This window comes from Passer montanus, unplaced genomic scaffold, assembly GCF_014805655.1.
Source record: "Passer montanus isolate IOZ18808 unplaced genomic scaffold, ASM1480565v1 scaffold11, whole genome shotgun sequence".
NCBI lineage: Eukaryota > Metazoa > Chordata > Aves > Passeriformes > Passeridae > Passer > Passer montanus.
In genome coordinates, this window is record NW_024357613.1 from 20,348,756 (window position 1) to 20,364,346 (window position 15,591).

At 35.1% G+C, this 15,591-nt stretch overlaps 1 protein-coding gene across 1 annotated transcript in view; it reads left to right on the forward strand.

The window, feature by feature from the left end:
* The window catches only part of EYS (eyes shut homolog), a 708,088-nt gene that overhangs the window by 95,493 nt on the left and 597,004 nt on the right, over positions 1-15,591 (forward strand). The window contains exon 11 of the mRNA XM_039729652.1: positions 9,810-9,914. Coding sequence (XP_039585586.1) covers positions 9,810-9,914 — 105 coding nt within the window. The remainder of the gene's footprint in view (positions 1-9,809; positions 9,915-15,591) is intronic.

The window sequence follows — 15,591 nt, forward strand, 5'->3', positions numbered from 1 at the left end:
TTTACTGCTTTTGCTCTAGTCCAGAGTGTGTGTGTAGTACTAGATTTTTAATTCCAAGTTAAACCACTGAAATACTAAGTAATAATAAATTCAATGCTACTTTTTTGTTATATAAAAAATTCATTATATTAATTATATTAATTATATTTTCATTATATTGTATTCTGGCTAGATACATATACTTTTAACATTTAAACACTAACATTTTTAATTTCAAATATGTTTATATTCATTTAGATATTTCATTTACATATATTCATTTACACATTTATGTACATGATCTACATTTGCAGATTTGCTGTCCTCAATTTTAGTTGATTATACAAGCTCTTGGTAATTTGCTTGCACATTTAATAAAAGATGTTTCTTCCTGCTCATGCTCATTTATTAATAAATGTTCAATAAAACAGAGAATTGTCCCTAAAGTGACTTAAATTCCATTATGATAGCAGAACTGTATGCCTGAATAGAAGTGAAGAACACAGTACTTAGCTCACCTGTGCAAAATCTAACACAATGTATTTCCATCTTGCTGCTTAAACTTCAAGCCTTATTTTGTACTTTGCTGGACTTCATAGGGAACTTCAGTACTAATAGAGGGTGGAAGCAAGGACAGGTAACCTGTCAGGAAATAGAGACACACTATCTGAGCACACAGCAATAAGTTTAGGAAGGGAAAAGATCAAGTTGAATATGACAAGAAATGTGAAAGACATCAAAAAGAGTTTCTATGAGTATGTAGGTGACAAAGGGAAGAGAAAGAAAAATGTAGTCCCATTCTTAATGAGATTGGACGTGGAAAAGTTTGAGGTTGTAAATACTGCCTTTGTCTCAGTCTGTACTGGAAAAATTGTCCTTCAAAAATCCACCATTCTGGAGACCAGAGAAAGAGCTGAAGCAAATAAGACACACCCTTGATAGATGAGACACATGTCAGGAAATACTTAGGCAATATGTATGCCTATGGGCCCTGTTGGGATGCACTTACAAATCGTACCATCATAGAATTTTACAGTTATTAAAGCAGAAAAAAACCTCTAAGATCACCCTGTCCAAATGTTAAGATAGGACCACCATGTTCACTGTTCAACTACACCCCCATGTGCCCTATCCACATACCTTATGAACAGTTCCAGGGCTGGCAATTTCATTACGTCCTTTAACAACCTTTTCCAATGCATGACCACCATTTTAGTGAAGATTTATTTTTCCTAATATCTCTTCTAAACCTCCCCTGGCACAATTTCAAGCCATTTTCTCTCATCCTGTCACTTATAACGTGTTAAAAGAGACTGATGCCCACCTTACTACAACATCCTTTCAAGCCTTTTAGTGAAGCCTTTTTTTCCTAATATCTCTTCTAAACCTCCCCTGGCACAATTTGAAGCCATTTTCTCTCATCCTGTCACTTATAACGTGTTAAAAGAGACTGATGCCCACCTTACTACAACATCCTTTCAAGCAGCTGGAGAGGGTAATAAGATTCCCCCTCATTATTTTCTCCAGCTAAACACCCCCAGCTTCCTCTGTTGCTCCTCATATGACTTGTGCTCCATACCCCTCACCAGTTTTGTGCCTCTCTTTGGATATGTAATTATGTGAGAGCTGGCAGATATCATGGCAAAGTCACCGTCATTTAACATTAATAGATCATATTGATTAGCAGAAGCACCCAAAGAATGGAGGAAAGTAAATGTCACTTTTCACGAAGGGCAAAAATGAAGTCCTGGAAAACTTCAAGCAGTTCACTGTTGCCTTGATCCTTATTAAGGTAATGGAGCAGTTAATCCTGGAAATCATGAACAAGAAAATTATCTGAAGTAATCAGCATGGTTTTAGGAAGGGTTGGTCATACTTAACCAACTTGATAAACTTCTGAAGTGAAATGACTAACTTGTAGATGAGGGGTAAGCAATGTGTATTGTCTACCTTGACATTAACAAAGTTTTCTGTGTGATCTTCCACAAGATCCTCATGAATAAGCTGATGAAGTATAGGCTGGGTGAGTAGAGAGTGAGGTGAACTGAAAACTGGAGGAGTGGCCAAGTTCAGAGGAAATGTTTGTTATGGAGTAAACCTTTCCAGAAGTAACCAGTGGTGTATTCCAGGACTCAATAGAGGATCCAGTCCTTTTTAACTTCCATGAGGAAAGGCTGAGGAAGCTGAAACCCTTCAGCATGAAGAAAAAAGGCTCAGAGAAGGATCTTATCAATGTATATAAATACCTGAAGGGAAGGGGTACAGAAGATGGAGCCAGGCGCGGGATCTTATAAATGTATATAAATACCTGAAGGGAAGGGGTACAGAAGATGGAGCCAGGCGCTTTTCACTAGTGCTCAGTGACAGAACCAGAGGCAATTGGCACAAAGGGAAACAGATGCTGCTATCTGAACATCAGGAAATACTTTATTACTGTGAGGGTGACTGAGCACTGCCGCAGATTGAACAGGGGGCTATGGAGTCTCCATCCATGGAGATATTCCAAGTATACCATGTACATGGTTCCATGAAACTCGGTCAGGGTGTTCTGTTTTGAATGGGGGATTGGACAACATGAACTTCAGAGGTCACTTCCAATCTCAACCATGTGACTGTTACTGTGAGGACTTGCTTATATAAATGGTATAATTATATATTGCTGGAAAACCCTTTAAAAGAATCTTTATCTTATCACACAATGAGATATTATATAATGGCATTTTCATAGAAGTAAATTTAAAGAAAATTGAAATATCATAATGTTACCCGTTAGGTGTAAGACATTACCACATATACTGAATATATTTTCTGATTTTTCAGAGTATAAACCACAAACAATTAATAAAAAGCTGTTTAAACTTATAAAAATATTATCACTACCCTGGCAATTACATTTTCATAATCTCTGAGGGTTTATAATCCTGGGATATTTTTCCATACAAAACAGATTTTAAGTTCAGTCATAATTGCATGTTATGAATCAGTGATTTTTATCTCTGTGTACAACTAAAAACCCCACATTTATTCTTATCTCATTTTTGTGTGTTTGTTATGTTGTTTCTCTGTAATTTAGCTTTTTAACAAATCCAGATGTACTCCATTTTTCTTCATAAATAATAAATTCACTTTCCGATTAAATATCAAATTCCCCTCTGCTGCCTATAAGAGAACTTCACTCATGTCAAACTTGAAAGTTTTCAGTATGATTTTAAAAATTAAGTTAATAATTTTCCAATCTTTTTTAACTTTTTTTCATGTGGTGACTCTCTATATTGCCATCTTCTGGTTCAGTCCTTCTAACGTAGCATAATGCTTCAGAGTAATTCCTAGTTCACATTCAGATTAATTCCTAGTCTGTCCTTTCTCCCATATCTTTGTGGTAACTATATCTTAATATATAAATCAATGTTCAGCATTAAATAATTCCATCTTTCATGATGAGTGGTAAGTCTAAATAAATAGCACTCTATTTACTTCTTCAAATTATTTGGAAAAAATCCCATATTTAAACATGTCCTTCATTAAAACTCTTTTCTATTAAGATGCCCACAAAAATGTGAAGGCAGTTACTCTAGGCAGATAGGCAATGTTGCCTCACTGGTTTCTCTCGAGGGTTTGTATCTATGTAATATTGATTGTGGAGTTAAGGTTTGGGAAATCTCTTCACTCTGAATATATACTGTACCCCACATAGCAAAATATGGTCTGTCATTGCTTCACCTGTGTATAATTAATAAATAACAGTATTAAAGCTCATCAGTAATGTAGGACTCACAGTGACTTTTTGAGTTTGACATTCATATATTCTACATGTCATGCTCTTCATCATTCTTCTTTTTACCCAAGAAGGGAAAAATAGCATGTGGTCTTTTTGAAATCATTCCATTACTTTAAATTTCTGGGCTTTGTTTTTACTTTTTTTATTCCACAAATACACAGGAGAAGTCCATGTGATATCTGCAGTCTGAGAAAATATTTGGTTTTGTATTTACAGTACATTATTAATTGGTTTAGCATTCATTGGATGTTTTTAAATAGTTTCCTCCTTCTGTAATAGGTGTGGATAGTATATCCTCCATGCCATCAAGTAAAACAAATCTTGAAGGAAAGTACTTTAAGTTATGTGAAAGCCAATCCTTTTTGACACAAGTAAGTTTAAGAAGACTTAATCCCTTACACAAATCAAGTCTAGAACAGCTGATGGACACCCTAATGCATTATGATGACTGAACCTCTTTACAGGGAGCAGCAAGATCAAGGCTGTTCCATGAGAGGAGTCACAAACTAGAATCCAAGTTTCATTGCAGTGCAATGTTGCCACCACTAAGCAAAGAACACTTCTGCAGCATTTACACAGAGAAGTCAGAAAAAGTGTCTGGTAACAGGGTCCCTGGCAAGCCCCAGACAGCACAAGCAATGGATCAGATCCAGGATCCAGCTAGGGAAGCAAGTTAGAAGAAAAAAGCCTTACAAGAGCACTCTTGAGACAGAGAGGGAAGCAGGATTGGAAATCAAAATATCTACAGAACAGTTAAGGGCAGATCAGGGTACCCACAGGTGAAGTCATTGACAATGGGCAGGGTCTGTAGGAAGCACATTGGTGGGTCTGCTGCAGACAGTTTGGGTATATTAGTGCGCTCAGCACTCTGATAGCTGCTTTATAGGAATTGCCTGAAGCAGGGTCATCTGGAAAACATGAAATCATTTGTTTTGCTGACAAAGGAAGGCAAACAGGTTCATTTTTTTCCCCACACCTGTTCTGCATTTGAAACACCTGCTTCCATTTCCATTCGTACATTTCTTATCTCAATAGTAGACCATCCCAGAAGCACAGCTCATGTCTGTTCCCACATTTCCACCACACATCAAGGCTGGGCTGGGCTTGCAGCTCAGGGCATTGGGTAGTGCAACCTTTTCAGGGGCTCTGGCTGGCTTTTGCTGCTAGGAAAGATTGATTATTGCTGGCAGATTGTGCCAGAGCAGCCTGTCAGATGTACAATGTAATCCCATAGACATAGATGAGCTGGGCTCAGGGCAGTCTACATTTGAAGAGTCATAGACTTTCTCTGAGTTAATACTCTTTCATGGAAGCTAGGAAGATGGAGTGGTTTGACACATGATATAAATTTTCAATCTGTAATAGACATTCACAGAAAGGATTACTCTGTATGAGGTCAATAAAATTAGATTAGTTTTGGATTTTTAACTACTGCAATATCTTAAGCAGAAAAGACCTCAAAGTAAATTTAAAAATGAGCAAGTGTGTAGAACAACACAGTTAAGAAAAAGAAATGTCTGTCAAGTTCACTAAAGCCTCACCTGGACCGTCTGTCTTTCTTATACATAACTGCATTTTCTGCAAAGTCAGCAGAAGCATTACTCAGCTTGATGCATCTCTTATCTAACAGAATAGCTTAGTTGCTTAGCAAGCAACAAAATATCACAATTTGTTATCCGGTACATGACTGGAATGCTTTGCAATTATGCACATTTTATAAAATGGTGGACAGTAACACAGAGCTGTTGTGAAGACAATCCTCAAACACACTGATAATATTTTGGCTACTTCTTGAACTTTATGAATCCCTTGTGGTTTTCTTTTTTTTCTTTCTTTTTTTTTTTTTTTTTTAATAGTACTTCATTAAGTTTACATTAAGCAGAATTTTAAATCATTTGCTTTTCATCTGATTTTGGAATAGAAAGGTCAATTCTATGTCTTGAGTATCTCAAGTAAGGAGTTTTACTTCAAAAATATTCTTAAACATCCTTTTCTTCATTGTGGTCATTCTGTGTGCCTTTAGATTGTCAAACTTTATATTTCATTTTGCCTATAAAACAATAGTTGGTATAAACAGTATTTAAACTTTGTATTTTTATCTTTTTTCACGTGTTTTGTGATTCAGACAGAAATGTCTGAATAAGATAAGAGACTTAATAAGAGATACTTTAAATATAGTGTATATTATCTTAAGAAAATAAGCTCTCAAATACAATCTTATTCTAATTTCTGAATGAATTTCAGATATTTGTTCTAATATCTGAATATTATATTTGAGAACAGTTTGAAATTGAACTTATTTTGATATCAAAAAACCCTCAATTTTGTGGATACTCTACATAATCTAACAATAGTTTGCTAAGTTCAGATAAAGTGCAAAGTTAATGTCTTTAAGTTAAACAGAAAAAAGACATCCAACTTTTGAAATTTTCAAACTTTCCATCTAGTGGTCTTATTGAGTTGCACTTCTGAAGGTGAGGAATATTCAATGAGAGTTCATCCATCAGACTTATGAAACTTAATTTTTTTTCTTGTTTTTCGTCTGTAGTTATATTTACCTGAGAACTTCAGAGTCCCTCCATTTGCTAAAATAACATGATTATTTTAAAGAGAGTAAGTGATATCAGTAACACTTAGGATGATGAAATATGTTTGCTAATTTTTTTAGTAATCACCTTCTCAGGTCCTTATGCTCTTCTCAACACCTTTGTGATCCTGCAGAATAATGTCTTGTGTATCATCAATGTGCTGGTAGAAAATGTTGCTGTTAAAGATCAGGCAATGCAATTTGCAAGTGACAGACTTTCCTATAATTATCTGTTATATATTTGAGAACACTGCAATTTTATACAGCATAAAATATTCTATAGCATTAATCAAAGTATTAATTTTTGGCTCATGGTAATTTTTAACATTCTCTTTGTACTTCAGAATTGGTGATATGATGCCTTTAAAATGTATAGGATCTCAGACCTAAAGCTATGATTTATTAAATAGCTAATTAAATGTTATGTTTTACTAGTAATTATGTTTGGAATGTGTTGTATTAATTTAACCTTAAAAGCATAAACCAAAAAAAAATTTATATTAACGTACTTTGATGCTGAAAGTAATTTGTAGCCAATTAACAATTTTTATCTGACTTTCAAAGAAGGTTCTCATCATACATTTCAAATGTGTAGTTGAGGGGAGCTGCATGCTGAAAACAAAAAAGGCTTCTCTTATCTGTCCAGCTTTTTTCATGTCTCAAATACTCAGAAAATATGGTCTCACAGTAGCTTCATAGAGTCTTTGATTCTCTCTGAAATATTTTTAAATACTGCCCACATATTACCTTTGTACTCTGAGAACATGAATTCCTAAATTGCCCCTTGCATGATATCTTAGATATCATCAGTATATGATGATGCTCTCATTCTATTGTTTCCCTTGAAACTGCATTTGCTTTAACCTTTAAGAATTCAGGAGATGAAAGAATCTGTTTCAAGGAGTTTTTTCTAGTACATGCTTCAGCTTGCCCATGGCTTGTGGCCAGATAATTTACTTCTGCAGGAAACTCTGTTTGTGCTATTTGTGCTACTCTTCACCTGCCTAGCCAGAGGAACAGATGCCAATGCATTTTTATTTATCTCCCTCAAAAGAGATAAATAGTAATCCAACCATAATCAGGGACCTGAACTGGAAAGAAAAAGGAATGCAAAATACCAGAATTAGATCAGCAAGGTTGCATATAGTGCCATTACTTTATCAACACTTCAAAGAAAATTCTTTAAAAAATTAAAGAACTTAGAAATTAATTTATATGTTGGCCAGTCCTTGCTGTAATGCTCACTGGTGCCATGGCATATGTTAGACAGCATTTAGCAGCTGCTCTTAGCAGAAAGCTTTTTAGATTACTGAGTTACCTGAACTCTCCCTGGACTATGCTTTTTCTCCTCCTTTTCATACATATATCTTCAAATCTTATGGAAAATGCAGAGTATGTTTAGAGGCAGAAAAAAACCCAATAGGAGCCCTTCTATCACAAGCTTATGTGTGGAAGAGAATCTTAGTGCTTCATTTCTCCAAAGAAGACCTTTTGTATCCAATAGACACAGGTTTTGAGAACCAAAAGTCCTGGTTCATGAGATGGCATGTAGGTGTGCTGCAGAGAAGAGAACAAATTATTTTCACCATGGAAAGAATTCAGAGGAATATCAGTATTTGGTTTCTTTTTATCTTTTGCTGGAAGATACACAGAAAGCCCAGCATGCTTTCCGTACTGCTGACTTGTTATAACTACTGAACGTGATTTACCTCCATATTCCTGTGGCTGGATGTAGTGAGTTGACCATGGCTGGACATCAGGCACCCACCAAATCCTCTTCATCACTCCCCTCTGCAACTGGATGGGAGGGAAGTTATAACAAAGGGTTCATGGGTTGAGACAAGGAGGAATCACTCACCAAATACCATCACAGGCGAAACAGACTGGAATTAGTCTGTTTTAATATAGAGATATTAATTGAATTTATCGCTAATAAAATCAGAGCAGGATAATGAGAAGTAAAATAAGACCTTTCAAAACACCTTCCCCCACCCATCCCTCCTTCCCAGTTCTACCTGCTCCCTGCCAACAGCACAGGGAGACAGGGAATGGAGGTTATGGTCAGTTCATCTGTGGTTTCTCCTGATGCTCAGGAAGAGGAGCCCTTTCCCTGCTCCATCATGGGATTCTTACAACAGGAAATAGTTCTCCATTAATTTTTCCAACATGAGTCCATTGCATAGGAAATAGTTTTCCTCAAACTACTTCAGTGTGGGTCATCCTTCCATGGCAAGCAGTCCTTCAAGGACAGGCTGCTCTAGTGTGGTACCCCACATGGTGACAAGTCATACCAGGAACCCTGCTCCTCCTCTGTCCATGGGTCTGCAGGTCCCTGCCAGGAGCCTGTTCCAGCATGGACCTCCCACAGGTTCACAGCTTCCTTTCAGGCACCACCTGCTCTGGCATGGATCTCCTCCAAAGCCTGCAGGGGCACAGCTGCCTCACCATGGGCTGCACTGGGGGCTGCAGGGGAATCTCAGCTCTGGCACCTGGAGCACCTCCTGCACCTCCTGCGCTGACCTTGGTGTCTGCAGAGCTGTTCCCCTCACATATCCTCACTCAGCTGTTCTCTGGCTGCAGTTTCAACTGCATAAGCACTTTTTTTCCTTCTTCTTAAATGTCTTATTATAGAGGTGTTTACCAACATCTCTGATTAGTCCAGCCAGCCTTAGCCAGCAGCACACCCATCTTGGACTTCGCTGGTATTGGCTTTCTTGGACATGGGGGAAGCTTCTGACACCTTCTCACAGAAGTCATCCTTGTGCTCCTCCTTCTACCAAAATCTGGCCACACAAACCCAATACATTGGAAATAGCTTTTCCTGTTACTTATGAAAACAATAATTTTTGTAAATTAAAAATATTTTTTTCACTTTACTTCCTAGATTTGCTCTTAATTATTTTGTCCCCTTTTATCTGCATTTTGCCTTATTAAATGTTCTTTAGTGATTTGTTCTTACTCCTCCTTTGTCCAATACTACAGTACTGACAACTTGCTGTAGAACATAGGCTGAACTGCTCTATTGCAAATAAATGTCTGTAAATTAGTATTTGCCTTATTTTCATAGTCAATGATACTTCACAATTCCGTTTTAAAGGTGTCAGAGAGCAAAATGAAAAAAAATTATTGACAAAACTGTACAAAAATTGTTTTTGAATGTTGTACATTTGTATACTGGGGGGAAAAAGCATCAGGATTATGTATTACCTCAGTAGGAAAGCTTTCTGTTTTTCTGACTGTAATGATTCCAACTTTGCCTGTCAAAATGGACTGTCCTGTACCAAATGAAGCAGAAAAATTCATAAGACACAGGGAGTCTATCAGTAGTCCTGTGTACATGGTGTGCTGTGGCCAGTGGGGTCACCACGTGGACTGTGACAATCCCATAGACTTTTTTCATTACAAATATATCTCTATGATTTGAACATGTCAGCATTTTTTTTTCTTTTAAATTCAAATTTTCAGGAGAAACATGTTCTGTTCGCATCAGTGAGTGTCAAGACAGACCCTGTTGGAATGGAGGAACCTGTGAAGAGGACATAAGTGGCTTCAAATGCAATTGCCCCTTTGGTAAGCATTTATACTTTTTATATCATTCCTAAGTTGGCACAATATGACACAGTATTTGCTACTCAAGTGCTATAAAGTCTTGTACAATGCAAGCATTCTGCTTACATTTTGAGATGTACAGAGCTAGTTATTTACACTAACAAAGAGGTTTTTTTTTCCCTAATTTGTCATAAGAAATTCTTATAAATTATAGATTACTTAGATTTTAAAAAGTAGTTGTAATACTGGAACATATTGGGAAAGAAATATGACAGAACTTAAGATTTTAAATCATTTAGTATCTATTTGTATAGACACCTTACAACAGTACATTATTTCAAAAAATGTATGGTTTAGGCAGCAAAATTGTGAAATTTAGCAAACATAAAACCCCCAGTCTTTCAAATCCTATTCCACTGGCCAAATTACTAATTTCCAAAAGAACTGAACATTGTTCTTAAGTCTGTATGACCTCAATCTGGTTGCCTGATCTTTATGGTATCTGAAATGTCCTGAGGTATCCAAGGTATCATAGGCTGGAAGATATGCTAGAGGGTATAAGGGACATCCAAGATGCATCAGGCCAGGTGGCAAATAAACTAAGAACAATGCAAAAATATCAATCAAAATTAGGGAGGAAGATATATGACACTGAAGATTTTGTTTTACTAATTATATATATGTATTGTTTAATTTGAGATTTTACATGTTATTTTGTGTTGACTAAGAAAACGTAGAAAAGGGTGGGTTAGAAATTCCTAACCTCAGAAATTGTTTTGACCAAAGGAGCCTGGGGTACTGATTTTGCAACTTGTTAATTCATAAATATGGATGATAAATTACTGATAATGGTTTTTGTTTTTACATGTGTATTTATAAGCTCATTGTTTCTATGGAAAATAAGGTCAAGAAAATTAATTTGATATGGTTATGGACTGAGAAGTATGTATAGTATTGTGGTGTTTTGAGGATAAAGTCATGGTGATCAGTAAAGCCTGGAAATGTCAGAGTACTGGTCTGACAGAAATGTCAGAAATACAGGTCTCCAATGAGCGCTCTCAAACTGAATAACTTTTTAAAAGAGAGCTTTAATGTATTTAGTAACATAAGATCCTTAAATGTCTTAACGTTGCTATGTGCTGAGTTGGGAATTGAAGACAATACTGAGTTATATCTTCAAAGATAAGGTGATGCTTTCAAGTTTGTTGCTTCACTGAGACAATTGTAAGCCTGCCAGGTGTTTCACTGAATAAAGGCTGCAGCAAAACATTAACACAAACATTATCTCCTTTGTTCTTCTGAGATGGAGATTATCACATTCAATGCACCACTTTGCTATCTTGTGTTTGACTCTTGTTGGTGTTCACCAACACTTTTATCTACAATGGATTTTATACAGAAGCTTCCTGCTTTATTTTCACAGATCTAAAAGGAGATCTCTTTCATACAGCAGAATGCATGTCAGTGACAGGAAACAAAATTGTTGTGGCATAGTATTATTAATCATCTGTGTCTCTTTCTTGAAAGAAAGGCCAGTCACTTTGTAAAGGTTTCCTTACCCAGTTAATTTTTGTAATAATTCCCAGTGTGTGTGTGTCATCTGGAACAATGAAGTTTATGTAATGGACATATACACTAAAATTACGAGTTTCATTCTAATGACTCTAAAAAAATGATGTGTATGGCAGTGGATCTTCATCATCATCAGTCAAATGATCAAAAAAACCTCATGGTGAACCAGGGGTCATCTGTAGAAATGATCAGTTATTTGTGAAAAGATTAAGACTTGCTGTAATTTGCAGCTACATTATTATTATGATAGCAAACTGAATTAGACAAGGGAAAAATTTTGTACTAATGTGAATAACTAACAATGAGCTTAAAAGAGGAGAATTTTAATACAAATGTGATAAACATTCTAATTGTGCCCTTGGCTAAATTAATTATTATCCCTGTTCATATTCTCTAGGTAAAGGTGCAGATAAACAAATGTAACCATCTTGCAAATACATTGCTATGATTAAAAAAGTCTGTAAATTGCCTGAAATCACAAGTAGCTATGTTACTTGATATTTTTTCCTGCTAGTTCAGTTCTAACAGGAGTATCACTTCAAACAATAACACAGCTGACTTGAGCTAATCTTTAAGTGAAAAATGACAATTTATCTGCCATACCTTCATTGACAGCCAGTGTACTACTGGATTTCTGGAAAAAAAAAAACCTTTTGCTTCTCAGAGGAACTGTAGTTGTTGGCTTTTTAGCAACTAAATGATAATGAGTAAATAAAAACCAAAATATTTAATAAATCACATGTGTTCAATAGCAATAGACAAGGGAACACAGAGAATTTTGATACTTCCTAATGATTAAGTTCTTGTAAATGAAAAAAATGAAAAAATGAAATGAAAAAAATGTATCTGTAATTGTCTGACTAGCCCAATAACATTTTTAAGCATTATTTGGTAGCTGTTTCTTTTGCATTTTTCTGCTTTGACTGTGTTGTCTAAAATAGTATCTGCACCTTATTTTAGATGTATAATGATGTCTTCTCAAATTTGACCTTTCAATATCAAATATGTTACAAACAATGAACATAAAAATATTTCCTCTGTCTTCAGTGAAAGTTCTGTTTCTAATTTTATTTATGTTATTATTTTATGAGTAATAGTATCTCTATTTTACTAGATACATCTTAAGATAATTTAGTTGGGCACGAAATATGTCAACATTTCTTCAATGTCGTAAGTGAGCTGCAATGTTTTTTACCTTTTACTAAAAATTCAGGGGTAACCACAGTTAGAAGTTACATACATTAAAAGGGTAATCACAATTAAAATTCATTGAATATTTCTTCTTCAAATTATGGCGCAACAGTATTGTTATTTATTTGAATATTTTAAAAAATAAGTCCTCTTAAAGTACAATTTAGAAGGAAAGAATTAATTTCTTTTTAGTTTTTCTTACATAAACATTAATGCTAAACTAAGGCAGATATGGAGTTTTGCATTAGCAATGGGTGAAGATAGTTTAACTAATGATCTTGACATGGCTTAATAATGAACAAATGCTGTATAATAATAAACATACAATAAACATGTATGTTTTGAAAGGAAATAGAATTTTTTTCTTTATCTTATAGAATTTCCATGCAAAGTGAATGTAAGGCTAGCACTTTTTACTATAAAGATATATATTTTTCCAAAAGCTCATCTGGTTACACATGGTATGGTGTTGCATCTGGAAAATGCATACCTGACCCAGTGAGAACATGGGTATGACAAATGTAAGGCAGAATTCTTCGCAGTAATGAGTGCTGTAGATATTTGGTTGTATCTGAAGAAAGCAAGCTGATTAGCCTGATTAATAAACAAGGATCATTAACTCAACAAGAATGTTATGGTAATACTTAGGCTGCCTCTGATAATAAGTAGGATTTTTCAGATCCTGTGTCTGTATAAAGTAGAGTGATTAAGAAATGCAGAGCAACTAGCATATTGCCATTGGGGGGAGTTAAGAGAATTAAATTGCCAGGGAAGATTCATAATTGGATAAAACTGCTTTTGATTGAGACTTGTGGTCCTCCAGTTTTACTTTATTTAAAGAGTTTAAAGTGGGAAAAGCACACAGAATGTGCAAATTGATCTGTGCTATATTAAGGCAATAATCAATCAAACATATTTATGTCTGTATGAACTTTCCAAGACAGTTTTTTTCTTCTAGAGAATTACCCAGATCTACCCCAAATGCTTCTGTAGCCTACACAGTCCATTAAAATGACCCAAAAATTGCAATTTAGTTTAAGTTTTCAAACTTAACATACAGAGTTCATTCATCCTTGAGAAGCACAATTGTTTTTCCTTGTCAATAAATGAGAACTTTATATATTTATCAAATCTAAAATATATGCATTTAATTGTATGAGCTCATTTTATGAAAATATATCTTATGCTTTATTAATTACTTTCAAGTAGTTCAATTTCTTCATATGTGGTCAATTTTAATACTCAAACTGTTTTTATATGACAAATCCCCTTTCAGCAGCTTTAAAAATAATCCATTACAATTCTCCGTAATACAGCTGAGACCTTTCTTAGAAATTATTCCTGTAGTCCATCCTGCTGTTGATAAGATATTGTCACTAAATAGGATGAAATGAGGTCATTTAATCATACAGATCATTAATGCACATAACTGTATCTCAGCTTTGCTGGAAACCTGAAATGACTAGAGTCAAATTTTAAAAGTAGATAACTACACAAAATAATTTCCTTGTAAGCAATTTGGGTTGATATTGAGGTTTTTTGTTTTGGTTTTTGTTTATTTTTGGAAGGGTTGTTTGCTGTTGCTTGGCAAGTTTTGTTTTTTTAACTTTTGATTTTGTTTTTCTCATTTCTCTGTACTATATTCTTATTTTATTAACACAACTTAGGAAGCCTATGCATCAAAAGGTATAGGTTACATTAAGTAATGGACTGTTCAGGGTCTACTTTTGTGGATTTTTGTGACAGAACATGATATTTAGTTTTGCACATCAAGATAAGAGGGAGTAATATGCAGATAGATCAAATAGAATCAGACAATATCTTTAGATACTCCATGAAATCATTACTAAAGTCCTTTTCTCTCTTAGTAAAATACATGTGTCTCTTTTAGATGAACATCTTCTGAAACTGTTTTTCCGGAAAGTAATTGTATAATAATATAGCTTGGGTGGTGGGTTACTGCTATATATTGATGACCTTGTACAGGAGACTTTACAGGCATTATTTCTGAATTTTAGGCAGGTCAGATCAAGTATAAAATGTTTTAGCTTTTGCTTTGTTCCTCACTATCCTACTCTAGGTTTAATTTGCAATAAATTAGATTCATTTTCTCCAAGTTGAGTTTATTTTTCCCATAGCTCTCCCTAGCAAGTGATTTCTCTGTCTTTATCTCAACCAATGAGATATTTAATCTAATTTTCTCTCCCTGTCCTGCTGACAAGAGGGAGTAAGAAAGCAGCTAGCTGGGTAGAGGTCTGGAAGCCATCCAGGGTGAATCTACCACACACCCACAAGCATCAATGCTGTGAATCAGCAGATTTAAGAAAAAGAAAAGTAAAAACAGGAACCTTCATTATTTTAATGTCCTCTAATCTCTCTTGCAACAAAGGATGAAGTTTGTAGGAAGAAAGTTCTAAAATATTTAAATTCAGGTTCTTTATTGCTACAAGTAACATAAGAAAAAATTTATAAGATTCTTGAAATACGGGGAAAGCACTGTAACATTAAGTCCTATAAGCAGAATGGAAAGGCTCTAAATAAACCTTCTGCTCAGTACTGTGATAGAGCCAAGTGCTGCATCTATAGCAGATCTGTCTGGAAGATGACACTGGAAAACCAAGGTATTCCAAGGAGTCTGAAACCTGTGTTCCAACCCAGCAAGGTATCTTGTGTTATTAAATAATATCACCTGATGTTTTTCATGAATTTTAATGGAAGAAACTCCAGCTTCTTTCCTTGGAGGAGAGAAAACCTCCTATCAGTACCAAAAATACTGAGGAAAATTATATGCACTGTCTCTTGCCATCACTTGCTGATGTGATCTTTATCATTGGAAACATAAGGAGTGATCAGTATTGATTAATAGGTATTCTGAATTCACTGTAATAAAAGTGCAACCTCATACCATCTTCATACCATCTGTGATGGAGACAAT